Source organism: Hippopotamus amphibius, chromosome 9 (genome assembly GCF_030028045.1).
Source record: "Hippopotamus amphibius kiboko isolate mHipAmp2 chromosome 9, mHipAmp2.hap2, whole genome shotgun sequence".
Taxonomy (NCBI): Eukaryota; Metazoa; Chordata; class Mammalia; order Artiodactyla; family Hippopotamidae; genus Hippopotamus; species Hippopotamus amphibius.
In genome coordinates, this window is record NC_080194.1 from 121,355,909 (window position 1) to 121,382,475 (window position 26,567).

At 62.9% G+C, this 26,567-nt stretch overlaps 2 protein-coding genes across 10 annotated transcripts; both read left to right on the plus strand.

Moving 5' to 3' along the window:
* Positions 1 to 4,184: 4,184 nt before the first annotated feature.
* MCRIP2 (MAPK regulated corepressor interacting protein 2) lies at positions 4,185 to 9,604 on the plus strand. 3 transcript variants are annotated; one of them, XM_057747913.1, is made up of 5 exons: positions 4,185 to 4,519; positions 4,625 to 4,751; positions 7,458 to 7,612; positions 8,523 to 8,650; positions 9,216 to 9,436. In XM_057747913.1, exons 2-5 carry the CDS (start codon positions 4,671 to 4,673, stop codon positions 9,284 to 9,286), a joined length of 435 nt encoding a protein of 144 aa, XP_057603896.1. In that variant the 5' UTR covers positions 4,185 to 4,519; positions 4,625 to 4,670; the 3' UTR covers positions 9,287 to 9,436. The 3 variants fall into 3 exon arrangements, with proteins under 3 accessions (XP_057603896.1, XP_057603897.1, XP_057603898.1); XM_057747915.1 differs by lacking the exon at positions 7,458 to 7,612 and adding an exon at positions 8,886 to 8,987 and having other exon boundaries at positions 4,201 to 4,519; positions 9,216 to 9,604; XM_057747914.1 differs by lacking the exon at positions 7,458 to 7,612.
* On the plus strand, positions 9,478 to 26,369 carry WDR90 (WD repeat domain 90). 7 transcript variants are annotated; one of them, XM_057747872.1, is made up of 43 exons: positions 9,478 to 9,590; positions 10,768 to 10,859; positions 10,950 to 11,126; positions 11,216 to 11,324; positions 11,538 to 11,699; positions 11,966 to 12,080; positions 12,169 to 12,236; positions 12,608 to 12,711; positions 12,789 to 13,007; positions 13,165 to 13,227; positions 13,486 to 13,554; positions 14,220 to 14,330; positions 14,400 to 14,545; positions 14,615 to 14,672; positions 15,106 to 15,224; positions 15,302 to 15,445; positions 15,532 to 15,662; positions 15,734 to 15,850; positions 16,170 to 16,405; positions 16,608 to 16,747; positions 16,936 to 17,072; positions 17,578 to 17,708; positions 17,986 to 18,147; positions 18,347 to 18,475; positions 18,648 to 18,778; positions 18,865 to 18,905; positions 19,099 to 19,230; positions 19,376 to 19,543; positions 19,847 to 19,944; positions 20,490 to 20,592; positions 20,839 to 20,960; positions 21,094 to 21,253; positions 21,350 to 21,540; positions 21,629 to 21,797; positions 21,911 to 22,022; positions 22,177 to 22,348; positions 24,298 to 24,420; positions 24,608 to 24,782; positions 24,890 to 25,020; positions 25,129 to 25,272; positions 25,341 to 25,460; positions 25,574 to 25,658; positions 25,943 to 26,369. In XM_057747872.1, coding segments are annotated over exons 1-43 (5,475 nt in total). In that variant the 5' UTR covers positions 9,478 to 9,589; the 3' UTR covers positions 26,101 to 26,369. The 7 variants fall into 7 exon arrangements, with proteins under 7 accessions (XP_057603855.1, XP_057603854.1, XP_057603856.1 ...); XM_057747871.1 differs by lacking the exon at positions 9,478 to 9,590 and adding an exon at positions 10,496 to 10,520; XM_057747873.1 differs by lacking the exon at positions 9,478 to 9,590 and adding an exon at positions 10,496 to 10,520 and having other exon boundaries at positions 12,178 to 12,236.
* The last annotated feature ends 198 nt before the right edge of the window (positions 26,370 to 26,567 follow it).

The window sequence follows — 26,567 nt, forward strand, 5'->3', positions numbered from 1 at the left end:
GTTGTGAGTACAGGAAAAGAAGTTTTTCCTTTGTAGCTATGTCACGTAAGAGGGAAGGTGCCTGCTTCCCCCATGTTGTATGGTGCCTCTTGAGGAAATGCCCACATGCCCAGCAACATCTTCTGTTTAACAGCACTAGACCTCGCTCTGGATTGGATGTTGTGTGTACTGACACCTGCTCTCTGCACTCACCAAGCTCAGAGCCTGGAACAGAAGCGGTTGGACACAGCTAAGCGGTGGCCTTTGCTGCAGTGCCTGTGAGCGTGTGTGTGAATGTGAGCATGTGTGAGCTGTGTGAACATGGGTGAGCACACATTTTCTGTAAAGTCCCAGATGTGTGTCAGGCTCTGGGAGGGTCCAAGATCCCCAGGGGATGCTGAACATGGAAGTGTCTGGCAGTGTCCCACGCCTGGGCCTGTACTCAGTGGTACCTCCGGGGTTACGTCTCCGGAGAATTATTGTTGGAGCCATAAGGGCTGTCTCCTGCTAGTCATGCTCATCACAGAGGGCTGTGGAGTGAGCCCCCCAGTACTGCCCCATCATGTGCTGCGCCAACAGCAGGGCCCAGCTTCCTTCCTGAGGTCCAGGCCCACCTGCCCACCATTCTCTGAGCTCCCAAGCCCTCCAGTGCTGCACCCAGGGTGCTTCACCTCCTGTTCCCTCACCCACTACCACTTCCCCCAGTATGTTAAGTTTCTAGAGCTACTGTAACAAATGACCCCAAAACTTGGTGGCTTAAAACAAAGATTTATTTTCTCACAGTTCTACAGGCCAAAAGTCCAAAATAAAGATGTCAGCTTCCTCCAGTGGCCCTATAGGAAGCTCTTTCATGATCACAGCTTCCTGCTTCTGAGTGGCTCCAGGCGTTCCTGGGCTTGTGACCACCTCGTTGCCGTCTCTGCCTCTGCCTTCACCTGGTCTTCTCCTCTGTGTCTCTCTGTGTCCAAATATCCGTCTCCTTTCTCTTACAAGGACACTCATCATTGGATTTAGGGTCCATCCTAATCCAGGATAACCTGATCTCAAAATCCTTGCTTTAATTATATCTGCAAAGATCATTATTCCAAATAAGGTCATGTTCTGAGGTTCTGGGTGATGTATCTTTGGGGGGCCGCTGTTCAACTCACCAAGCTTGGGTATGGGAATGGGCAATCAATCCCTTGGGAATTCCCTAGTGGTGCAGTGGTTAGGACTCAGCACTTTCACTGCTAGAGCCCAGGTTCGATCCCTGGTCAGGGAACTAAGATCCCACAAGCCGCGGGGCCAAAAAGAAAAAAGAAAAAGGGATGGGCAATCCCTCCCTAGAAAGTCGGTGGTAGGTGTGGGAGCAGCCAGTCAGAGCCTTTCCTGGGGCACCCTGATCACCCTTCATCGACAGAAGCCCATTGTCCAGTCTGGGTTGGTGAGGGCATGGATTTCCGGTCTGGAAAGTGATTGAGGACAACTGAAGACTTCAACTTATTTATTCTTTAACGTGAAATTTTGGTATCATATTTATAGCCTTTTAAAAGAGAAAAATAGTATTTGTTTTTATTGTGATTAACTGGGGTCAGTGAGGTCAAGGCCTTTTCTTACTATGACACCCATTTTTTCTGCCTGCTGTGGGATGCCCCTGCCTCCTGTGCAGCTGCCCGTTACTCCAACTCTGGGATGGGTTCCCAGCCTCTCCGACAACAGGGAATGTTGCTGGCTGCAAGACGATGCCTCTGTGGGGGCTTGGCAGGCTGGCCCGCCGTCATGGACAGCATAGTCAAGGGGAGGCCAGGCTGGTCTGGGTTCCTACCCTACCAGGAGAACCAAGCTGAACTCTTGGTCTCAGGCCCATCCAGACCCTGACCTCTCCTGGGCTCTGGCTGGGCCCTCCCCATGCCCTTTGGCTCTGTCCCCAGGCCAGGGCAGCTCTGGTGCTCATTATTGAGTCCTGGGAACCATGAGGTTGGGAAGACCCCTCAGGGGGAGATCAGCTCTGCCCTCCTCCCTGCAGGAGCCTGGACTTTGCTGCCAGCCCCCTACAACCTGGCCTTCCTCCCCCTTGGCTCCCCCCTCCCTTGGCTCAGTGTCTTTTGGGGACCTCTGGGTTCTCTCACCACCCCACCCCACCCCATCCCCAGCCTGTCCTGCATCCCCTCCCCTTGCCTCCCCTCCCACCTGTCAGGACCATTCCTGTTCTGCTGCTCTTCCCTGGAGCCCTTCCAAGGGCTCTGGACCCAACCTTTGACCTCAGACAAGGCCCGTGGGCAGGGCTGGGACATTAGGGTCTAGTAGCCTTAGCCACCATCAAGGCCAGGCCTATCTGCCCATCAACAGGCCCTGTCCTTCCCCTCTCCACGCTGGCCTGAGGGGGTGCCTGGGAGAGGAGGGGCTCTCAGCTCACATCAGCCTGGCTTCTCCTGCCGAGAACATGTACTTTCAGGATGTAGGCCCCCCCCACCCCAGACCCCTCACCCGGCCGGATCTCCCCAGGGTGAGTAAGTTAGCACTGTGCTCCAGGCCACCAGGAAGACCAGGGCAGCCAGCACAGATGATGCAGGGCAGGACTGTGGTGGCCTTGACACAGCTGGGGGGGAGGGACAAGGGATGGGCACCCGGGGTGGAAAGGAGAGCCAGCTTGGCCAGGGGGTGTGCTTGTGCCCAGACTTCATAGACATGTTCTCCTCTCTCAGGGTCACAGGCCTTGCCCAGCTCGGCCCCACAGAGGGGGCAGCTGGGGCTGGGGGGGGTCCTTATCTTTTAGCCTTGAATGGGACAAGACACAGAGCCAATGGGCTATGGGGGTGATGTGAGAGGAAGGACAGCACAGCCACCCCAGGAAGTCTGGTCCCCCCACCTCAACTGACAGCCACACAGGTGCATGGGTAGCCTTGGAGGGACACCACACAGAACACTGGTTTCTCCCCCCAACCTTACTCCCCGACCCCACCATGTTGTACGCAGTGCTTGTTGTCTGGACATGATACAAGGAGAAAGCTGTGCTCCAGCCCCTGACCTGACCTCTCAGCCCTGCCTGGGTGGGAGGTTTCAGGCCTGCTCTGAAGGTGGTGGGGGCGGGGGTGGGGGGAGAGGCTTGGCCACAGTGCTGAGGGCAAGCCCCCTTGCCCCCAGGGCGGCAGCTCCCAGACTGAGACACGTGCCAAGCTCTGGAACTGGCCTGACCGAGCCTCCTCAAATACTTGTGGGAGCAGTGCAGGAGCCCTGAGGTACCAAAGTGGCCCACAAGCCTCAGAGACAGATGCCACAACCCCCAGATGACTCTGGGCAACGTTTGTTTTTTTGGGGGCGGGGGGACATTAAGGATTGCACTCCACCAAAGGATGATGGGTGCCTCCTACAGAACCCACAAGGCTCTCAGCTCACAAACCCAAGAGTGCTGTGGTTCCCCCTCCCCCAATCCAGGCTGCTGTGTGAGACCCTGTGATGACCCTGCCCCACTGGCAGCTTGGGCAGTCCTGAGTAGCCAGTGAACTGGGAGGAAGGGGCATCTCCATCTAATCCTCAGGAAGGAACCCTGTGGGTAGAGCCCACCTGGAAGGGGCTGCCTGGCAGATTAGGGCACAGCGGCTCCTCTCCTCCTGGCAGGTCTAGTTTGTCCTGAGGCACTGTCACTGCAGTGGGGTCAGCTCTGTCACAGCTGACCCCACTGCCTGAGGGGTTTGGAGGCATAAGTGCTCTTTCTCCCCTGTGGGATGACATAAGCTGGGTTGCTTCATCCACCTTCTCCACCCCCAGGGTCCAGCCTCCTGGATTGGTACAGGGCCTCCCGCCTCCCTGGGGTTGCGGGCCCACATCAGCATGGGAGGATGAGCCGTAGCAGAATGTACCCACTGCTCCTATCCCATGGGATGAAAGGGAGATTCCCAGGGTGCCATGTCTCTGCTCAAATCCAGGGGGCTGACCCCTTTTTCTCATCTCTACTTCCTCAGTCCCATAACTGAGCGAACCGGCATACTGGCCCAGACCCACCCAGGCACCTTGGTGGAGGGTCTCCGACGTGAGTGGGAATATCTCTGCTTCCAGGGTCCACACATCACTCCCAGCGTCTGTCAATGCCTCGGCTCCTCGGACATCACTGCCAATTGCACAAGGGCCTGGGCCGGAGCCTCGCCAAGTCTGGGTGCCTGTGGCGGACGGCGGCCCAGGGCCCAGAGAACTTCCTTGGCCTAGGCCTTGGGCGGGGAGGGGCGGGCGCTGTTTGCGGTCACCCCGCCCGGGCCTCGGGCCTCGCCGCAGGTCCTGCCAGTTTCTCAAAGGCCGGAGCGCCACCCTTGCCGCGTGCCTCGGCGCGGCCCCTTTAAGGGCCGGGGGTGTGTGGCGGGCCCGCCCCCTCCCCGCAGCGCCGGCCGCCCGTTAAAGGGGCCGCGCCCTCGGAGCCCGCCGAGTGCCAGCCGGGCGGAGGGCGCGAGATCTGGCCACGGGCCGGCGGGCGGAGAGGGCGCGGAGGGTGCGGGCTCGCTGCGGCCCCTCCGCACAATGTACACCATCACCAAGGGACCCAGCAAGCTGGTCGCGCAGCGGCGCACAGGTGCGCAGCGAGGGCGGGCAAGGTAGGGAGGGGACGACCGGGGGTCCGCACGCGCTGCCCGCCCCCGGCGCGGCGGCGGCTGACGCGCCCTGCCCGTGCCCGCAGGTCCCACGCAGCAGCAGGTGGAGAGCAGGCTCGGTGAGCTCCTGAAATGCCGGCATCCCGTGCCGCCGACCCCGCAGCCCCCCCAGCCCCCGCGGGCGCAGCCGCCGGGACCCTGGCCCCTGTCGAGGTGAGACGCGCGGCCGCGGCCGCAGCCCTGCCCTCCCCTCCCCCGCCGGCCGCCGCGGGACCGCGAGGGTGACCTTGGGGAAAGGTTAGCGGAGACCGGGCCACAGGCTCCGGGCAGGCGCGGAGGGGGCGGAGCGCGCGGACCCCGCCTGCGCGTGCAGCTCTCACCCCGCACCTCTGCGCTTCCGCCTCACCTGACGCCTGGCTGGGTCGGAGGGGGCTAGGCCGGATGTGCGTGACACACCTCCGAGCCCTGTGGGACTCCGCGGACCCCGAGTCGGGAAAAGCCGACCAGCTCCTGGATCTGAGGGGCTCCAGGCGGCTGAGTCAGGTGCCTGGGCCGACATTGGGCTGCGGGGCCAAGGTTTGAGACGAGCTGCTTGGACTCGCCCTCAGGGCGGGAGCAGGGTGGCCCAGGACGCTGGCCTGCAGGCAGCCTGCCTCTGCCCGCAGCAGGAGGCTGCCAGCCCCGTGCTTGGGGAAAGGTGCACGTGGTTCTCTCGGGCCCTGGCAGGCCACTGCTCTCCTCTGCCCTTCACCCCAAACACCCTGGCTGGGTGTGGAAACCTCCCCCCACTTCCCCCACAGGTGCTCGGGGCTTGCTGGCCCTGTGGTTTTTCCTTCTTTCCTGACCAGCAGTTTTGCCACCGGAGACTCAGTCCAAACACTTTGGCCTCCAAGTGTCTGTGGCCTGGAGGTCAGATTCTCCACCCTCTGGGACTGAACCTTTAACTTTTTGGCTCAGGTCCTGGCCTCTGGTTTCACATATTCTATACATGTTCTGGGCCTAGAGCTTGGTCCAGGCCCACACAGGCCTGAGGGCTTCCGCGCTGGGCTGGGGTGGGTGGGGGCAGCAGACTCAGGGCCCCAAGGTTGATGAGGCCTTGGGATTTCTGCCCAAGTTGAGGACAAACAGCCTCCAGGGTTGGCTGAGAGGTGGGGGCTGTGTTCTGCGGGCCACCCTCAGCCTGCCCTTTCCCCTCAGTACTGGCCTCGATGCCACAGGTGGGGGTAGCCTGTGAGGGCCCTTCTAGGCTGAGGCTCTTCCCAGGGGCCTCCTGCTAGGAGCATGTTGACATTTTGAGACTGGTCCTAGTGAGGAAAATGTTGCAGGCTGGCCACAAGTCCCTCCTGGGGACAGGGGTGAGTGGGACCTTAGGGGGCACGTCCCAGGACCCGGCTGTGCTGTGACACTGCCTGTGACATCAGCCTTGGTCCTCACAGCTCTCCTACCTCCCAGGGGAGGGAACAAGACATAGGTGTGTAGCCCCCCTGATCACCCAGGCAGGGAGCCCCACCACTCTTTTACCTGGGAAACTCATTGCTTTCTGCATGGTCCCTTTGCTGGGGAATGGGGACGGAAGGGTGCACCTGTGGCAGGATCAGGGAGTTCGGGAGAGAGATGGGAAAGATAGTGCAGAACCCTTAAGGTGCTGCAGCTGTTATGGGGGTCACGGGGATGCTGGAGCCCTGCCCCTTGGCCTGCTGCAGTCCTGTGTGGCACTGAGGGTGCAGGGGAGTGGCAGGAAGGCAGAATTTGTGCTGGTCATGCTGTCCCCCCTTCCCTCTGAGGTCACTCCTTCCTTGAGCTGCCCCCCTCCGAGTCTCAGGGACTTTGAAGAGCCCCCTGCTGGGAGGCCAGAGCAGCTAGCAGGTCCTCCACACCTGGAGCTCCCACCCCTGCTCCTGAAACTTCTCAGGGGCAACTCTCTAAAAATCACTCCACCCAGACTTCCTGTCCACCCTCCCTTACCCAGACTCACCTGGAAGGGAGTCTGAGCCACTGCTGCACCCTCTGTGCCTGGTGTACCCAGGTGCTCAAAGCGCCTGACCTGCTAAACGTCCTGGCTCAGATTCTGGCCAGGCATGGGTCTGGGCACTGCCCGTGGTGGTAAACAGGCCACCTGAGTCTGTGCCTCTGACGAGCTCTCCCTCCCAGCGACAGAGAGTAAGATCAACTGTTGGGGAGAAGAGAAAATGGGGCCACATGACCACCTGATGGTGCAGGGAAGGTGGCTTTGAAGCTGTACTGGGTTGTGGGCTTTGGGGTCAGACAGGCACACAGTTCTGATGCTGCCACCCCCTCACCACATGTGACCTTGGACAGGTCACTTCCCTCTTGAGCCCAGGTTCCTGGGCTGAAAACAGATGTGCGGTCTACTCTGGAGGGTAGTGAAGGAGATTAAGTAAGAGGAAGCCCCTGTGGACAGGCACTGAGTAGGGACTCTGGGGCTGCCAGTGCCTTGGGTGGAGCTTGCTTGTGGGCAGAGCTTTTCCTGGGATGCTAGCTGGGAGAAAGAGAGGGGACCGACAACGAACTCCTCCATAGGTGCACAGGGGAGCTGTGCCCTTTCCCCCAGAGGGCCTGCAGAGCAGCCTTACATAACTGCCAGCAGGGGGCGGGCATGTGCCTGCCTGCTGGGGCTCCTTCTCAGCCCTGGCCAGGCCACCGCCTAGGTTCTTGTGATTCACAGCCCTTGACTGCAGTTCTTTTTTTTCCTGCTTTCATGTTCAGTCTCCAAATTTTCCTAGAGTTTGCGGCCTTGCAGGGGTAAGGATAGCAGGCGAGGGCCTGTCCCAGTTGAGGACAAACATCCATGCCCTCTGGTTGGTATAGCTCAGGCCTGGGAGGAGCCCTGCCCCTCCACATTCTCTGTGGCCACCCGGCCCTGTCAGCCTGGAGCTGGCGGGACCGGTGCCCCTCAAGACGCTCCTCTTTATTTTAGTGCCCCTCTCAACTGAGGAGGAACCCCGAGCGGCGGTGGGGCACCTGAGCCCAGGATGGCGAGCGGGCCGGCGGGACCGCGAGTGCCTGGCGGAGTGGCACGTGCAGCCCAGGACTCCCGGCTCCCACCTCCTGCTGTAGGTGTGGGCCCCGCTCTCTCCACGGCCCTGTCCCGGGCTCCGTGTACACAGGGCTGGGCCGGCTGCCACCGGCCAGGGAAGCCCATCAATGCCTTGGGCCCGGCTGGCCAGGATGGCCCCAGTGGCCACCTGGGCATCAAATGCCCACCAGGCCAGGCTCCAGCACCCAGGGCCATCTCCTCACTCAGCATTTCTGCCTCTGTGGGCAAAAGCACAGCCCCTTGTCTGGGGCCCACAGGGGTGGCCCAGGATTGCAGTCAGACCCTCCCTACCCAGGATGGCCCACTCAGCACTTGGCACTGTCTAGCCAGACCAGGAGCTGTCCTTGGGGGCCTGGGGCAGCTGGGGGAGGGAAAGGCAAAGGCCGCCAGCGCTTGTTTGGGTCCTTCCTCCCACACTGGGGACATCGTGAGATGAAGAGGCTTCTGTGGGGGAGAAAGTGACCAAGAACTGCACCTGGTGGGTGGGGTTGGGCCAAGTGACCTTTACTCAGGTCAAAACCTGGGCTTCTGGAGGCCTGGTTGGTCCAGGGGAGATGGGAGGCAGGTGGCAGTAGGAGTGCCTGAGAGACCCTTGGAGGGCCGCCTATGTGCCTTGAGCATGGTGCTCTGCAGGGGATCTGCAGGGACAGATCTGCAGGGGACACAGAGAGTGCCCCACCCCTTCAGTCTTAGGTCTGCCTCAGGGCCAGGGGCTGCAGGTGCGAGCTGAGCTGCTGAGGGCACAGGCCTGCAGGAGAAAGGCCTTAGCCACTGGCTGCAGCATGCAGCCTCCCTGTGGTTCAGGGTAGTGCCCAGGCTGGGCCTGGCCCAGGGGGTGGTGGGGGTAGCCTGACACTGTTCTGGAGCTCTGCCAGGTAGCATCTGGACTTGGAACAATCGCTGACCATCTCCTCCCCTTCCTGCAGTCCAGGGCCGAGGCTCGTGTTCAATCGGGTGAATGGCCGGCGGCCACCTGCCATATCCCCGTCTCTCGAGGGAACCCAGGAGACCTACACGCTTGCCCACGAGGAGAACGTCCGATTTGTGTCCGAAGGTAGTGCTGAGGCCCGAGGGTGTGGCCTGGGCCACTGGTCCTCTTCCCACTGTAACCTGACTCGAAGTCACCAGAGGGCTGGGCTCTTCTTGGGCCCTCTGTCTTTAGGTCCTGTGACCATCCAGCAGGCTGCCCACTCCCAGTTCTAGGCTGGGGTCCAGGGAAGCCACCAGGCCCTGGGGTGGGAGACAGAGTGCCAGGGGCCTGGCTCAGCCTGACCATCCTCTCCCCACAGCCTGGCAGCAAGTGGAGCAGCAGCTGGGTGGTGGCCCAGCCGGTGAGAGCGGGCCGAGGCCTGTGCAATACGTGGAGAGGACCCCCAACCCCCGGCTGCAGAGTGAGCCCTCTCCCACCCTCAGGGAGTCCCCTCTACCTCCTCCAACTCTGACCTGGCTCAGCCAGGTTCTAGCCCCAGGGGGTTGGGAAGAGGACTGGAGCCTGACCTGATTCTTCCCAGCATATGCTACAGTTGGGGTGCGGGTGAGGGGGTTGTGGTCAGCTCGAGGGGGGAGACACTGGTCAGCCTGGGAGGCGCGTCACTGCCCAGCCTTCTGCTCCCCCACAGACTTTGTGCCCATCGACCTGGACGAGTGGTGGGCACAGCAGTTCCTGGCCAGGATCACCAACTGCTCCTAGTCACAGCTTTGGAAGGAATGCTGCCCATGCAGGGCCTGGCCTTACCCCACGCTGGACCCTCTGCCAGGAGAGGACCACGGTGCCCTGTCCACCTGCTGCTGCGGGCCGTGCTCCACCCTGGGCCTGGCCAGGCGCCGACCACACCTGAAGTGCCAGCATTTGGACTTTTGCCCCTGCTGACCCCTGGGCCCAGCTGTTCCAGGCTGCCAGGGGCCAGGGGTTGAACCTGTCTGACCTCAGTCCTGCTCACTGTGCCCGGGGACCAGCCCATGGGGCTGGCAGGGAGGAGCTCCAGGCTAATAAAGTTGAGAAACTGCCCTTTGGAGAGGTCTTTACTTGGTGGGTGTGGGAGGTGGATGGGGGAGGGGGCACTTGTGTCCCAGCACCAGGCCCAGCCCAAACTTCCTTTGTAGCCTCATCTCTCCACAGCTGCCCAGCTGCCTTCCTGTGTCCTGGGCCAGGCCATTTTGTGTAGAAGTCTGTAAATGCCACCCTGCCCCACGTGACCCCCCCACCCCCACCCCCCAGGTGTCTGAACCTGGCCTCAAGACCCAGAGATGTTACATAACTGGCCCTGAGATGGCATCCCAGCCACCCAAGGATTAGGGTCAGGTCTCAGGACGCCTGGTGCTGTCTCTGAATCCCCCAGGTTTGGTGGGGAGCCCTCGGGGTCCTGTGGGACATTGCTTTACCTGCGGGGCCAGGTGACCTTGCCTGCGGCTGACACACATGCCTCCAGAGAGCTAGATAGCAACAGGGTAGGTGGGGACAGCTCCTGCCAAGTGCAGTTTACAATTTCTGGGCTGTGTCTCATTCCCCATATAACGATGGGCCCCAGAGAGTCTGAAACCTCCCTGGATCCTACAGCTGGTGGTGCCACAGCACCCCCAGGGGGTCCCGGCTTGGGAGTGGCCGCAGAGGCCGGGTGGCGAAGGCTCCTTCTGCCCTGGAACACCACAGCAGAGGAGAAAACGTGGCGGGGCAGGGTCCTGGGGCGCCCCGAGAGACGTCGGGGTGGGGGTCCTGCCCCGCCGCGGATCACTCTCCAGGCCCCGCCCAATCGCGCGGTCACGTGTCAGGCCCCACCCCCTGAAGCGCGATCACACGCCCTGCTGCCCTGACGGCGGAAGCGGTGCTGTTGCCAGGCGGCCGTTGCTAGGCGCGTACTGCGTGCTCTGCGTGGGGCGCGCGGCGGCCGAGGCGGGAAGCTCGAGCGGCGGCGCCATGGCGCGAGGTAGCAGCGCGCAGTGGGAGGGCCCGGGGTCAGGAGCCGCGGGCCGGGGGCCGGGGGCAGGGGGCCGGGAGCCGGGGTCTGGGGCCCGAGATCCGGCGCCGCCGCGACGAGTTGGTGCTAAGACTCGCCCGGAGCCCAGTCCGCGCGCTGCGCTGGCCGTCACCGCTGCGGGGTGCGCAGACCCTGCCCCGGCCCCCTCCCTGGACCCGCGGTGGGTCTGGCATCTCACGCCCCCGTGTCCCCCCAGTGTGGCAGCAGCCGTTCCTCAACGTCTTCAGATACTTCAAGGTGGACGAGTGGAAGCGGTCCACTAAGGAGGGCGACGTGGCTGCCGTGACGGTAAGTGTGTCTCCTGAGCCGCTTTGCTGCAGCCCTCCTGGCGCTCCGTGAGGCTGTGCCGGACACCGCGCCTCCCATCTCTCTCTGCAGGACAAGACCCTCAAGTGCACCGTGTATCGCGTGCGGGGCTCTGTCTCTGCTGCCAATTACATCCAGCTTCCCAAAACCAGCACCCAATCGCTGGGGCTGACCGGACGGTACCTGTACGTGCTCTTTAGGCCCCTGCCTGCCAAGCATTTTGTCATTCACCTGGACGTGTCTACAGAGGTGCGGAGCTGGGGAGTGGGGCCTGCTGGTGGGGGCCCTGCACTCCTGCTGCAGGCTTCTCTCCTCACGGCCATTCTGTGTCCCCACAGGACAGCCAGGTAATCCGAGTGTCTTTCTCCAACATCTTCAAGGAGTTCAAGTCCACAGCCACGTGGCTTCAGTTCCCTCTCATCTGTGAGGCTGGGACACTCAAGAAAGGTAACTTGTAGATGAGGTGTGTATGGGACACGGATGGTCTGGGAGAGGCAACCAGCCTGAAGGCTTAGGGGGAGGCGGGCTAGGGACAGCCTGAGTGGAACGGCACGTGGCTGTGGCCATGAGAGTGGGGGCAGGCCGAGGACAGAGAGTGCTGTGGGCTGGCTGGTGAGGGAGTAGGCGCTGACCTTCCCTCCTGTTCTGCACATCTGGTAGGTGTGGGCTTCCTTGGTGCCCGCTGGACCTGCCTGCAGCTCGACCTGCGTGACATCCTCCTGATCTACCTGAACCGACGCTACAGCCACCTCAAGAGTGTCAGGCTGTGTGCTAGCCTGCTGGTCAGGAGCATCTATACCAGTGACCTGTGCTTTGACCCCGGTGAGGGCTGTGTCTGTGCTTAGCCTGTAGTCCACCTGCTCTAACTCCCTGTGTGTTGGCCTCCACACCCTCCCTGGCATGTGGAGAAAACTCCCACGCTGTACTGTCTTTGAGCCTCCCAGCTCCCGAGGCAGCCGCTTGGGGAGATGGTGGCTGGGCTGGTGGCCAGGCAGTACCCTGCCGGCACCTGGTGTTGAGTCTTGCCTGGGCTGGGAGAAGGAGCTGGGTGGGCTTCCCTGGACCTGGAACAACTCTGCTCTTCGTAGCTGTCAGTGTCGCTGAAGCCCGGCGTGCACAACTGCCCATCACCCCCATACCTCGAGAAATGGCATTCCCGGTGCCGAAAGGGGAGAGCTGGCACGACCATTATGTCCACATCCGGTGAACGGCTTTGCCCATTATTGAGGGAGGCCAGGTGGAGGGAGGGTAGGGCCACCCCTGGAAGCTGACTCTCCCTACCTCTGCCGAGGTTTCCAAGCGACAGCTCAGAAACGCCGTTGGAGCTGGTTCAGAAGAGCTGTTCCCCTCCTGAGGCAGGTGGGCCTGTGGGACCAGTGGCTACCCTGATTCGGGTCTGGAGGGCCCATGGAGCTTGGTGGGAGAGCGGGGCCTGATGCTGCAACTGGGGAGGTGAACCCTACGGTGCAGTGCTTGCAAGGGTGAGGAGAGGCTGTCCCGAGGCCCCAGACCAGTGTGGGGGGTTGCTATTAGAGTACCTGGCGGCTTCAAGCTTTCCAACTGGGAGGGGGTGCTGGGGCCCGTGGTAAGGTGAGCTGCAGCTGTTGGTGCGGCTTCCTTCCTGCAAAATGGACAAGGCCAGGGCCCACTGCTGCCCCCGTCCGGTGCCTTGTGGCCACGTCCTCACAGGCGCGTCTGCTCTCTGCTTAGTGGGCTCTTCTCCATTGCAGTCTTAGTGGGACCCGTGTCGTGGCTTCTCCCTCACCCGGCAGCTTTTAGCAAGCCTGTTCGGGACAGCCTGGCCACCATGGTCCAGAAGCATGGCCCCACAGCCGTGAGTGCCCTGTGCCCTTGGAGATGGGGTTGGAGGTGGTGGCTTCAGGGTGCTGACCGACACTTGTCCTCCTGAAGTCCCGTCAGGCCCCCTCCATGCCCAGGCCCCTTCCAGAAGTCAGCCTGTCCTGTGAGTACTCCAAGGTCTCCAGTGTGGGTGGCTCCAGTGGCTGTAGCCAGGAGCCCTTGGCGTGGGTGGAGACCGCTGACAAGCACGTGGCCGGTGACGGCCTTCACCTGTGTGCGCGTCAGCCGACTGTGGAGTGCACAGCCCCAGAGGGTGCATCCTCACAAGAGGTGAGTGCCTTTCCCAAGGAAGGTGGGGCTGAGCTGTGCCACCGAGGGGGGGGGGGTGTGTGTGTGGATGAGGTGTGGGTAGAGGGCTGCTGGGCCTCTGCCCACTGGGAACATGCATGGAGCAGATGGTTGCTTCTGATGGTCTCTTCCCATCCAGCCTCCTAGCAGAAAGCAGAGCCAGCAAGAGGAGGCTTTGGGCAAGAATCGTTTTCGACAAAGAGTAAGGAGGGGGCTGGTGCTCTGCCCCCAGCCCCAGTGGTCTGTGGCAGGGCTTGGGCTCAGGCAGGGGCAGGACTGGGGTACATGGAGGGTCCAGGAGTGTGACTGGAATCCTGGCTTCCTGCCACAGGGCAGCTGGCAGAAGCCGCCAGGACCAGGTGGCTTTCTTGGGAGGCAGAAACCAGCTCTGGGTGGGGCAACCCTGGTGGAACAGGGGCCTTGCCACCCGGGAGTCTCACTGTGAGTCTGCCTGTTCCAGAGCTTCCTCCCGGATCCGATCCTGAGACTCAAGGGGGTCATCGGCTTTGGGGGTCATAGCACCAAATGGGTGAGGGCACCTGTGCTCTTGTTGGGTCTTACAAGTGTCAGATGCACAGAGGGAACGGTGGGCAGACCCCGCGTTTCCCCGAGCTGGCTGCGTGGACAGCCAAGCTCCTGTGGGCATCAGGTCCCTTCACTGCTGCGGACGCCCAGCGCTGCGCACGTGCATATGTGCTCAGCGCTTCCCTGGTGCGATGACATCCCGTCGCAGGCATATCCTCGTGTCATGAGCACCAGCCGGGTCGGTGCTGGTCCAACTGCTCTAGCTTCCAGAGACCTGAGAGCCCTTGCTCCTTTTCTAAAGCTTTGACGCCCATCGTTCAGCCGGGTGGGGCCGGGTGTGGGCCAGACTTGTGGGTCCCCCTGGGGGCAGCAGTGGGAGAGGACGCTGTGTGCTTGCCAGGGCCTCCTGGATGCGGGCTCCAAGTCTTTGGTTCAGCTTTGTGGGCTCTTTGGCCGTTTGTTATCTGAACCGCAGAGTTTCTCGTGTTGCAGATGGGGCTTAGAGGAAGCTCTGTCTGTGCGCGCATGCACCTGAGCTCTTTCTGTTCTTTCGGTGCGCGCATCCCGTTGACTTCCATGTGTGGGAATTGGGAGATGTGCAGAGGAGTAGAGGCATGGGGGGATGAAGCCGACCAGCCTGTGGCCTCAGTCTCTGGCCCCTGTGCGCAGGCCCTGTGGACCCAGGACGGGGCCGCTGTCGTGTACCCTTGCCACGCGGTCATTGTCATCCAGCATGTTGACACGCGGGAGCAGCGTCTCTTCCTTGGCCACACAGACAAGGTGGGCACCCTGGCCCAGGGGTGGCTTGTTCTTCAGGCACATGCCCTCCCTCACCCTGCTGCCCCCCAGGTCTCTGCCCTGGCGCTGGACGGGAGCGGCTCGCTGCTGGCCTCAGCACAGGCACGGCCCTCCAGCATGCTGCGCCTCTGGGATGTCCAGACCGGGGTCTGCCTGTCCCTGTTCCGGAGCCCAGTCCACACCGTCTGCTCCCTCAGGTGGGTGCAGGGCCTCTGGGGGGGTGGGAGCTGGCCCCCACGACCTGACTGCTGCCTTTCCGTCTGCAGCTTCGCCAACAACGGGGAGCTGCTCTGTGGCGTCGGCAAGGACCGCCATGGGCGGACGGTAATGGGGCCGGGCTGGGAGGTGGGGCAGCCCATCCCGGGGTGCAGGCAGGCAGCAAGGGTCCCCTGGGCCTCTCCCAGCCCTGCTGGGCACCCCCGCACCACACACGCCAAAGAGCACCTGTTTTACTCCCTCCTGGACGGAGCTCACCTTTGAGCGACCAGCCTTGCCCTCTTCCGTGGCGAGTCCTGCAGGCCTGAGCTGGATGTGTTTCACACACCAGCATCACTGAAGTCAGGTGTTTCACCAGGGCCTCCCCTACGCTCATGGTTGTGTCTTCTGCTCCTGACACGTCTGCAGAAGCCTCGGGGTGGGCACATGTAGATTCCTCCAGGTCGAGGGGGCTGACTTCTCCACGCCCTTCAGCTGAACGGGCTGGCTTCTGTAGGAGAGGCCAGGTGGGTGGCGGGCGCTCAGTGTGGGCTTGTTGCAGATGGTGGTGGTGTGGGGCACGGCCCAGGTGGGGCGAGGTGGAGAGGCTGTCATCCTTGCGAAGGCGCACAGTGATGTGGACGTCCAGGCATTTGAGGTCGCCTTTTTTGATGAAACCAGGTGACCGGCTGCCCATGTACCCACCCTTGGTGCTGGGACTGGCCCCTCCTCCATGGCTCACCTCCCACCTCTTGCAGGATGGCGTCGTGTGGGCGGGGCAGTGTGCGGCTGTGGCGGCTGCGAGGTGGGGAGCTGCGCTCCTGCCCTGTGGACCTGGGGGAGCACCACGCACTGGAGTTCACTGACCTGGCCTTCAGGCGGGTCCAAGACAGCCACACACTGTGAGCGCCGCCCCCCCTTCCCTAACGGCCAGGGCACACCCACTCCCTGCTGCCCCTCGGCCTTCACCTGTTGCTTCCCTGGGCAGCTATGTGTGCAGCCGCAGCGGCCACATCCTGGAGATTGACCACCAGCGCATGGCTGTGCGGCATGCTCGCCGCCTCCTGCCCACGCAGACCCCTGGCGACCCCCTCCCACAGAAGCAGAGCTTCAGTTTGGGTAGGTGGGCCCTACTGTGCTGAGGGGAGCAGCCCTGGTACTTTGGGCTGAGCGAGCCTCCTCCTGCCCAGGCCCCGGCATCGCCATCAGCAGTCTCAGCATCTCCCAGGCCACTTGCGCTGTGGGCTCCGAGGATGGCTACCTGCGCCTCTGGCCCCCGGACTTCTCCTCTGTGCTCCTGGAGGCAGGTGGGACCTCGCCATCTGGGTCGCTACAGGAGGGCAGCGTCCCCAGGCTGGACGGCAGTCATGGGGCTCCAGGCGGCTGTGTCCTGAGCCTGGGGTCCACCATTGCTGAGCCTAGGAGTGGATGGTCCTGGGGGAGGTGCCTGCCATAGCCCATAAGGAGGTGGGACTCCAGGCAACAGGGAAACGCATTTCTCAGTGTCCTGGTGAGGGGAATTGGGGGTCGGCGCAGCCTGGACATGGTCAGCCTGCCCAGGTTGGCCCAGGTGCCGGGTCCACCCCACTTCAGGCCTGGGTGGTCAGTGACCCACCCTGCCCGCAGAGCACGAGGGCCCCGTCAGTTCCGTCTGCGTCAGCCCCGACGGCCTGCGCGTGCTGTCCACCACGTCCTCAGGCCACCTGGGCTTCCTGGACATGCCGTCCCGGGAGTACAGCGTGCTGGTGCGCTCCCATGCCGCCCCGGTGCTGGCCCTTGCCACTGAGTGCAGCCGGGGACAGCTGGCCACTGTGTCCCAGGACCACACTGTCCGCGTCTGGGACCTGGCAACCCTGCAGCAGGTGGGGTGTGACCGGAGGGGAGCTGGCCTGGGGGGAGGGCCTGGAGGGCCATAGGCTACGCTGGGGCCTGGTGGGCGGAGCTCTGGGTCCTGCTTGTGTTTGGGGCCTGAAGGCTCAAGGCACCTGGAGAGAGACTGGCTCTCGGGCCTGTGGCCAGCTGGTTGCCCCAGCCTGTCTGTGCTCACGTGGCCCCGCCCCCCAGCTCTATGACTTTGAGTCACCGGACGAGGCCCCGTGTGCTGTCGCCTTCCACCCCACCGAGCCTACCTTCTTCTGTGGCTTCAGCAGTGGGGCCATCCGCTCCTTCAGCCTGGAGGTCACCGAGGTCCTGGTGGAGCACAGGTGGGTGCCCCACAGACGCCCCCAGTGGAAGCTGGGATGGTTTGTATGTTCACTGGGGTGTGTGGGGGCCAGGCAGTGCGGGGGAGGGCTGTCCACAGGAAGCCTCGCCCTCTGCTGCCCCTCAGGGATTCTGTGGGAGGTGTGGGATGGTGCAGCTTGGGGCAAGGCAGCACGTCTCTTGTGTGCAGGTGTCACCTTGGAGCCATCACAGGCTTGGCTGCCAGCCCTGACGGCAGCCTTCTGTTCAGCTCCTGCTCTCGGGGCACCCTGGCCCAGTGCCAGTACCGCAGCAGTGCACCCCGGTGCCGTGTCCTGCGTGTGGCAGGTCAGGCCCCCAGGCCCGGCCCCACTCTGTCCTCCCAGCCATTCCCTGGTCAGGTCCCTGTGGAGGTGGGGCGTGTGCAGTGCCCCCTGACCGTAGTGCTGTGTTCCACAGTCGCACTCCCGAGATTTCCAGGGTCAAGTGTGGTTTTAAGACTCACCAGCCCCGCAAGGTTGAAGGTCAATGAGAATCTGTGCCCGCCCTGCCCCAAGAGAAAGTGAGCACATGCAGCCTGAGCACCAGGCCAGCAGGAGGATCGGTCCCCTCCCATGGCCACTGTAACTTGGGCCAGCCAGGCGGTCCCTTGGCAGTCACTCCGGGAGAGCCCCCAGCTTTCCTGGCAGTCCGTGGTGCCCTCACATCCGGACCCCACGGGCTGGCTGCTGTGGGATCTGTCCGGCCCAGGCCGGTGTTTCCCGCAGTTGGGGCAGGTGTAGGTCCCCAACCGGTGTCTACTCTGGTGCCCCGTCCCTCACCAAGCTGACTGCCTGCCTACACGTGCCGACAGCTAATGTGGTGTACCAGGAGGCCTGCCTGGGCCCCAGCACCCTGGCAGTCAGTGGGGACAGCCACCTGCTGGCCTTCGTGGGCCCTTCCAAGTACACGGTGACCATCATGGACGCAGCCTCACTGGATGAGGTGAGTCAGCTGGAACCCCCTGTATGTCCAGTGCAGGCGGAGCCACGCCAGCCTGGCCCACAGACCCCATGAGCACCCCAGCCCTGGCGGCTGCATGGTTCCCCTGGGTAGGAGGCCACACTCACGTCACAAAGGATGTATGAGCTGTGGGAAGGCTGGGCGGCGGAGGGGTGATGCCAGGCAGGGTGACTGAGGGCGCCTGCTGCCTGGGCCCCAGCTCTGGGGGCTTGAGCTCTGCCCAGGGGTCGTGGTGGGGACACTTGCTGTTCTCCCCCAGCTGCTGAGGGTGGATGTCAGCTCCCTGGACCTGGCTGGCAGCCGCCTGGACTCTGCTGTAGCTGTCTGCTTTGGTCCCACACCCCTTGGTCACCTGCTGGTATCCACGTCCTCAAACATGGTTGCAGTACTAGATACCACTTCGGGCCGCGTGGTCCGGGAGGTGAGCCCAGGGCCACGGCCGGCGGCCTGGCCTCTGCCTCCTTCCCAGCTCTGGCTTTGGTGCCCACAGTGCCCAGAGGAGGGGAGGCCCTGGGCCACCTGCTGCTCCCAAGAGGTGGCATTCTCCGAGAAGGGGACTTCCCCGACTGGCAGTCCTGTGTGCTCCAGTCTTCTCCCCCAGCAAGCGTGCTCTTTCGCAGCTATCCTCTGTCCACCCCGCGGCCTGCTCTGCCCTCGCTCTCAGTGGGGACGGCCGCTTTCTGCTCACGGCTGCTGACCGGGCCGTCAAGGTGTGGGACTACTCAGGACAGGCCAGCCCTGGCTGCCAGGTGTGTGCCCGGGCAGGCAGGAGGGAAGGAGGGTGGAGGACGGTCCCCCAGATTCCCCATGCCTGCTGGAGCCTGACGCTGCACAAGAGCCTCTCGGTCATTCCCCAGTCTGGCAGCCAGGCATCTCTGGCTGTGCCTCAGGGGTCTCTGTGTGCCATGCTGTTGCCCTCAGGTGTACATCGGCCACTCAGAGCCCGTGCGGGCCGTGGCTTTCACCCCTGACCATCAGCAGCTCCTCAGCGTGGGAGACGCCATCTTTCTCTGGGACATTCTGGCCCCCCCTGAGAGAGCCCCCCAAGGAAGGCAAGTGCCTGCCCTCAACGTGCATCTGCCAGGCCTCCCCCTGCATGCCTCCCACCCCCCGACTGCCTCTCTTCTCGCCTCTGCAGTGTGCAAGGCTCTCCTGGGGCCTCCCTGACCCGCGAAGCTGGTGAGTGGTCCGTCCGCGCTGGCAGGCTCCGTGCCGATGTCTGATGCTGGCATTGTAACCGCTGTGGGTGCACAAGGCTGTTCTTCTCCTGGGGGAGTCCCAGTGCAGAGCTGGTTGGGGGTGAAGGGCCGGGCACACCTCCTGCTCTGCCCTCGCCAGGCTCTGAGCATAGCCCAGCTCCTTCCGTCCTCAGGTCCGGGTGCAAGACAGCTGGAGGACGTGGCGTCTGGGACCGATGGGCTTCCCCGGCAGCAGGTGCCTGTGCCATCCCAGGCGTCCTCACCCGGGCTGGTCATCTGTGCCAGGCCCCCTGAGGGCCGTGATGGTGAGGGCAGGGGTCCTGGGAGGGCCTGGAGGGGATGAGTGCCCGGCTTCCATCCTGACATGCTTTGCTGCTCCTGGCCTGGGGGAGGGGCAGGGGCATGGGGGCGCTCTGCTCCCTCGCCTCACTGTCTGCTCCCCCTGCCCAGGTGCTTTTTCCAAGTCAGATGAGAGCCATGGCCCCGAGGGTCTCCACCAGGCCTCAGGCCCATCTGTGCTGGTGCAGAAGGAGGCTGGCAAGGCCAGCGATGGGGCCTGGGGGGCTGCAGGGGGCCCCTGGGATCTCGGCATGCCACCCCACCCCCGTGGTTGGCCTAGTAAGCAGGGGAGGGGCGGCAGGGTGGGGCAGGGTCCCTCGTAACTGGGCCAGGGCCCAGGTGCACGTACCACATGGCCTCCACATGGCCTAAGGACAGACCGGGCTACTCCTGGCAGATAAGGGATGGTCACCTACAGGGCAAGCGGAGAGCCTGGGGCCCCTGTTGGGCCAGGGGGGGGATGGGACATGGCTCATCTGTGCCTCCTGACCCCAAACGTCTGACCAGCTAGGGCAGGGTGACTGCAGGGAGGGTCCCTGTGGAGTCCCTGGGGGTTCGCGTCCTCTTTCCCTTCCCTGACAGGTGCCGGTGGCCCTGGGAGAGCCAGGGCCTGGCCCCCCACTCACCGGGACTCCTCCTGGCACTTCACAGCATGCTACAAGGCCTCCCCGCTGGCCAAGGTTGGCTGGGTGGGGGGTCCTCACGGCCCCTGCCACCCCAGGGGCTGGGGCGGCATGGCTGTGTGGTGTCAGGGGGCATTCCTTCTCCCTAGTAAACACAGGCTTCTTGGGGTTTTCTGGGGGCAGCTCCCAGAGCTGACGGCAGCCCAGGCCTTGGTGGCAGTTGCCCCATGGTCTCTCCAGCGAGGTAAAGGCTCTCGCTGTCACACCAGCTAGACCCAGGTGTGTCCTGCTGAGCCCACGCACTTCACCCCACGGTCTGGCTCCCTCCCTCCTCTTCCCTATCTCCCACGCCCCGCCCCGCCCCGGTCACCTCAAGTCACCTAGCCATCTCCTCCTCCTGCCTCCCCTTCTGCACGCCCCGCTCCCAGTCCTGCTGGCCACTGTGTGCAGGGTTTGGTGCCCACGTTTCCTGCCGTTTGCCTCCTCCCAGGAGCACGTACCTCCCAAGGCTCCGTCCCAGGCCCAGCATGCAGGCAGAACCTGAGGTGGGGGTGCTGGCCTGGGTGGGCCGGCGCCAGTGTCCTGGGTCCACTTCCTCACAGGGCCTTTCCTTACCCCCTGCCGGCCACGAGTGGCTGCACCTGAAGGCCGTCATGGGCTACAATGGGAACGGGCACGCCAACCTGGTCTGGAGGCCAGACACAGGTGGGGGCCACGGCCCAGACGCGGCAGGCGGGCTCAGCTCTGTCCACCCCTAGGCCAGGCCCCAGGGAGGGGCCCGCAGGTGGTTTGGGCTGCAGGGTGGCTGTATCCTCCTGGTGGCACTTCCTGCTCGGAGCAAGAGTTCTCTTTGGGGTGGGCGTGGGAGGAGTGGGCGTGAGCGCACGTGGCTGTGGGGCGGGCAGGATGGGTTGGGACAGGTGCCCCCATCCCCCCACCCCCCTGCCACAGGCTTCTTCGCCTACACGTGTGGCTGCCTGGTGGTGGTGGAGGACCTGCACTCTGGTGCCCAGCAGCACTGGCTCGGCCACCCCGAGGAGATCTCCACGCTGGCCCTCAGCCATGACGCCCAGGTGCCCACCCTGAACACCCAGGGCTGAGGTGTGCGCGGCCAGCTCTCACGTCCAGAGCAGCCCTTTACCCAGAGCTGGAACAGGCCTGTGGACCATGCCCTTCCTGCTGACCACCCGCCCGCCTGCCCTCCAGGTCCTGGCCTCTGCCTCAGGCCGAAGCAGCACTGCCTCCCGCTGCCAGATACGCGTCTGGGGCGTGCCGGGGGGCTCCTGCCAGCAGCTCCTTTCTTACCATGATACTGCTGTCCAGGCCCTGGTTTTCTCACCAGACGACAGGCTCCTCATCACGCTGGGTCAGTGGGGCGGGGGTGGAGGCCAGTGGTCTCCGGACTCCCTGCCTGTCCTGGGGCCCCTGGGCACCTGACGCAGCCACTGTACATCTCCCCCAGGGGATTATGCGGACCGTACCCTGGCGCTGTGGAGCACGGCCACCTACAAGCTCATGTCTTCCACACGCCTTCTGGAGCCAGTGCACGGTGTGGCCTTCAACCCCTGGGACGCTGGCGAGCTTGCCTGTGTGGGTCAGGGTGCTGTCACCCTGTGGCTCCTGCAGCCACGTGGGGGTGATGTCAGCCTCCAGGTACCAGGGTCCAGAGGCGGTTTTGGAGGATGGGGTCTGGCTGAGCCCCAGGGCATCGCTGATCCACACTGCCCTTGTGTCCCTCCAGGTCCACCGAGAGCCCATCCCCAAGGAGGTGGGGGGGTGCGAGCTGACCTCGCTCTGCTACGGGGCTGCACCCCTGCTCTACTGCGGCTCCAGTGCTGGTCAGGTGTGTGTTTGGGACACGCATGCCGGCCGCTGCTTCCTGGCCTGGGAGGCAGACAACGGCGAGATCGGTGGGTGTCTGACAGAGTCCCTGCAGCCCTTGACAGCTTGGGTTCGGTTCTCCCTGGGAGTCCTGGTGCTGGGGCATCTGGGGACGTGGTTCACGCGCTCTCCTGACCCCCAGGAGTGCTGCTGTGCTCGGGTGCGCGGCTGGTCAGCGGCAGCAACGCCAGGCGGCTGCGCCTGTGGGCTGTGGGGGCCGTGCCGGAGCTGAGGCGCAAGGGCTCCGGGGCCAGGTGAGCATCCACGGCGTGTCTGGGAGCCAGCGCTCTGTTGCCTGCTGGATGCGTCCCCCGGGGACGTGCTCGGGCAAGGCCAGGGCCTCCAGGCCCAACCACCTGGCTCCTGGGCTCTTACTGCTGCCACTTCTTTGCTCCCCTGCCCCTCTAGGTCTAGCTCAGTGTTTATGGAGCGTGAGCTGACCCTTGATGGGGCCATCGTGAGTGCAGTCTTCCATGACAGCATGGACATGGGTGTGGTGGGCACCACGGCCGGCACGCTCTGGTATGTCAGCTGGGCTGAGGGCACCCACACGCGCCTCATCAGCAGCCACAGGAGCAAGGTGAGGCCGCCGGGCCGTCGGTTTGCCACAGGGGATGTCTGAGGGGAATCCCAGCCCTCACGGGCTGGGCAGCCGTCACGTGCTCCCTCCATCCCTGCCCCCCAGGTGCTCCCAGCCCAAGCTCAGCTGCGAATGTCCAGGCATTCCCAGAACAAGCTGCATACCTGGAACCGTGCACCCCTCCCCCTCCTCGTGGGCCCAGGGTCCGTGCCGGGTCCTCATGCGGCAGCCCCAGGCCCTGTGGTCTTCTCGACCCTTCCTCTTTGCCGCCACGTTTTTCCCTTGTATTTACTTGTGAAGAAAACTGGTCATTTGCCCTGGGGTCTTCCACCACCAGGGTTGGATGTGCTTCTTTGGGGCCCAAGGGGTCTGGAGGCTGGGCCAGGGTCTAGTCAGGGCCAGTCAGTCCCAGTGTCACTTCCCCCTGGGAGCCCTCAGTCTCCCACCAGTTATGCCCTTGTCTGGTGGCAGAAGTTGCAGGCGGCAGTAGTTGGAAACCTTGTTCCTTCAGGAGGGAAGCAGCCTCGAGAGCTCTCCACCTCTGCCCTGGGGCTGGGACAGGGCACAGGTCGATGAGTGTCTCCTTTGTGGTCCAGGCTCCCCAGCAGCAGCCAGCATGTTAGTCTCTGAGAGCCTTTAAGGGCTGGTGGGTCTGGCTTACCCACCGTCATTTTCTCTTGATGCTCATGGAGTCCTGGCCTTGGCTGGTGGCAGGTCTTCAGGTTGGCTCCTGGGTCTTTTTTTTAAAATCTGTGTTCATTTGTTCAGGCATAACAGTAGCTGTCAAAGAAAGTCTTGTGTGAGGTGGTGAGGATTACATTTTCCTTTTCTTTGGTAACGGCTTTGTGTTGAGGTATAATCTGTGTGTCACATACCCATATTACATCGGTGTTTTGAAATATTTACAGAACCGTACAACCATCACTGCAGTCACTTTCATCCCAGAAGGAAACCCCCCACCCATTAAGCACTCACCATCCAGCCCCTGGCAGGTGCTCACCAACTCTGTCCCTGTGGTTTTGCCTGTTCTGTGTGGTCCCTGTGAACAGAAACACACTCTCTGGTGCTTTCTGTCTCCTTCTCTCACTGACCATCGTTTTCTCAAGGGCCACCTGAGTTGTACTGAAAGTCAGTGCTTCACTTCTGTTTATTGCCAAATATGTTTTCATGGTACAGATAGGATATGTTTATCCACCCACCAGGGCTTGAGGGTGCCAAGTCCTTGACCTGAGCTGGTGGTCACTAGTGGTCCCCCTCTCCTGTGGACCGCAGGTGTTCCAGGCTTTCCCTCTGCAGCACTGCCCAAGACCAGACTTGGCTGTTCCAGAGCCTGTGGTCCCTCCAGTGGGAAATGGGCTTAGAGGTCATGATCTGAGGCCCAGAGGGGTCCAGCACTTCTCAGCCAAAGAGAGCTGTTATTATTTTCCTAAGATAAAATGCATCAGGGGTTCATGCATACATTTGTAATTCAAATTCAGGACTCAGCTGTTTTTTTCACCTCATTGGTGTATGGCCTTGTCTCCTTTTTCTTACACCAGAGATCCTGATTCTGTGTAATCACACGACTGCTTTTTCCCTCGACACACGTGACACACAGACGACAGTCTCAGCCTCCCCGCCCCCGCCCAAGCTGTGATGAAGCCCAGAAGTGGCCCCCGGGAGTCCCTTGTTCTGGGTTCTGTCAGGACACTTCCTTCCGTAATGTCTCAGCAAGCGGACAGTCCAGTTCAACTGACCGCTGGGCTTCTTGCAATTTGGATTCCACCCAGGTCTACTGTGAGGACACTTGGGAGGGAGGGAGGTTAGGACAGTTTCTTTGTGCTACATTGGGGGCTGGGGCCATGCAGCCTTGAGGGAGAGATAGACGCTCTCGTGAATGACCTGGCTGCGCTGTGTCCCCTCTCTGCCTGAGGGCCATGGGCCTCAGGTAGGGTGGTGGCTCCTTACAGGTGAACGAGGTGGTCTTCAGCCCCAGCGAGTCCCACTGTGCCACGTGCAGTGATGACGGGAGCGTGAGGGTGTGGAGCTTGGCCAGCATGGACCTCCTGATCCAGTTCCAGGTGCTCAGCCAGGTACTCAGGGGGCATCTGGGGCTGGGGTGCACCCCTGGGTGGAGCCCAAGCCAGGTTCCAGTCCCACCTGTCCCCTGCTGGGCTCCGCGTTCTCCCTATAGCCTTGGTGTCTGTCTGTGGTCTTGGGCCTGGGCCCCTTCCTCACTCCCCAGGGGAGTGCTGATGTTTTCCCACCATGGGTCCCCAGAGCTGTCTCTGCCTGGCTTGGAGCCCCCTGTCCTGCGGACGCCCAGAGCAGCAGCGGGTGGCGGCAGGCTACAGCGACGGCACACTGCGGGTCTTCAGTATCCCCCGCACAGCGATGGAGCTCAAGATGCACCCCCACTCGGCTGCACTGACAGCCATCGCCTTCTCTGCTGACGGTGAGGCTGGGCTCAGGGTGACAGTACGGCTTCTTTCTGGCCCAGTCACACCTTTGAGCTCAGGGCTGGGGGCTCACGAGTAACAGCATGGTCCCTGCCTGGCCCAGGTCAGACCCTCCTCTCTGGAGACAAGGATGGGCTCGTGGCCGTGAGCCACCCTCGTACAGGGATGACCTTCCGCGTACTGAGTGACCATCGAGGTGCCCCGATCTGCACCATCCAGAGCACGAGAAAAGAGGTGAAGTGGCCTCGTGAGCCTGCAGGGCCTGGCCCAAGCCAAGGGTACTGGCAGGGAAGGGGATGGGACAGCAGGGCAGGCGGCACCCACCAGCCCTTATCCCCCCAGTATGGAGACCTTGGAGCAGAGGGCATGGACCTGTGGCTGGCCGCCAGCGGAGACCAGCGGGTCAGCGTCTGGGCCTCTGACTGGCTGCGGGACCACTGTGAGCTCGTAGACTGGCTGAGCTTCCCAGCACCCGCCCTCACAGAGGTAAGAGTCCTGGTGGCCCTGTGGGCAGGGTGCCCCCACCCTACCACAACATGCTGTGCCTTCCATAGGCTCCTGGCTGCCTGCCACCCTCCCTCGCCGCCTTCTGCCCCTGGGATGAAGCGCTGCTGGTGTGTGCAGGCCTTGGTGTGCACCGTGAGGTGGTCTTCTACAGCCTCCACCAGAAGCAGGCATGTGCACCCCTCCACATGATGCTGGGAGCCCAAAGGACCCAGGGCTGGGAAGGGATGAGTCTTGTGGCCATGGGAACCCCCACCTAGTGCCTCACGCTTGCTGCCCACAGGTGGTGGAGAAGATCCCTCTGCCTTTCTTTGCTGTGTCCATGAGCCTCTCCCCCCGTGCCCACCTTGTGGCCATTGGCTTTGCTGGTGAGTGCTGGTGTCTTGAGTGGGGCTGAGTGGGTACACCTGTGTCCCCACACTGAGTCATACCCCTTGTCCCTGAACGTGGGGTGAGGACACCTTCTCCGGGGGGTCATAGATAGGGTCAGGAGATGAGGAGGGGCGGGGTGCCAGGTTCCCTAATGAGGCACCGGCCGCAGCTGGACACAGAGCCAGGGTTGGAGGACCCCTGGGTCCTGGAACTGTAGACACAGGCACAGGGCCCACGGCACTCTACCTGCCCCAGCCCACCCCATGTTGTCCCCCTGCAGAGCATGTGCTGAGGCTGGTGGACTGTGTGTCGGGGGCTGTGCAGGACTTTGCTGGCCATGATGACTCGGTGCAGCTGTGCAGGTTTGCACCGTCTGCTCAGCTGCTCTTCACTGCGGCCCACAACGAGATCTTGGTGTGGGAAGTCACGGGCCATTGAGCCAAGGTGGGGACTGTGGGGTCAGGCATTGCCCTGCTGCTCAGCCAGGCACCTGGCTTGGGCAGAGGCTTGGCTGAGAAGCTGGGTTGGCCAAGGGCCTTGTGCTGGGCCAGGATAGCTCGATGGGTTCCACCCCTCCACACCTGGCTGCCCAGGAGTGTGTGCAATTATCCAGACTTTGAACACATGTGAAGTGGTTGTTGCCTCTTTTCCTTGGGGCTTTTGTTTCTACCTTGTACAGTTCAAATAAATGTGGGTGTTGCATTGAGGCATTGTCTCCTAGTCACTCCAGACTGGTACTGCTCAGCTTCTGCCCAACCCCCAGACCTCCTGCTCTCTGCCAGGGACCCTGCTTCCTGCAGCCTGAGCAGGAGCGGGGGGCGGCACCCGGCGGAGGCTCCGCCCCTCTGGCCGGCGCGGGGCGCCTGCAGTGCCCGGCGCGCACACGCGGTGGGGCCGCTGCACAG

What these genes read in the sequence shown, in the direction of transcription:
- WDR90 (XM_057747871.1), top strand. An exon ending in AGGGTGCATCCTCACAAGAG is followed by an intron (nt 13,008 to 13,164) that starts GTGAGTGCCTTT and finishes CTTCCCATCCAG; the next exon opens with CCTCCTAGCAGAAAGCAGAG. An exon ending in CTCCCTGACCCGCGAAGCTG is followed by an intron (nt 18,906 to 19,098) that starts GTGAGTGGTCCG and finishes TTCCGTCCTCAG; the next exon opens with GTCCGGGTGCAAGACAGCTG.
- MCRIP2 (XM_057747915.1), top strand. Translation starts at nt 4,468, where the DNA reads ATGTACACCATCACCAAGGGACCCAGCAAGCTGGTCGCGCAGCGGCGC. An exon ending in GGTCGCGCAGCGGCGCACAG is followed by an intron (nt 4,520 to 4,624) that starts GTGCGCAGCGAG and finishes CCGTGCCCGCAG; the next exon opens with GTCCCACGCAGCAGCAGGTG. An exon ending in CGTCCGATTTGTGTCCGAAG is followed by an intron (nt 8,651 to 8,885) that starts GTAGTGCTGAGG and finishes CTCTCCCCACAG; the next exon opens with CCTGGCAGCAAGTGGAGCAG.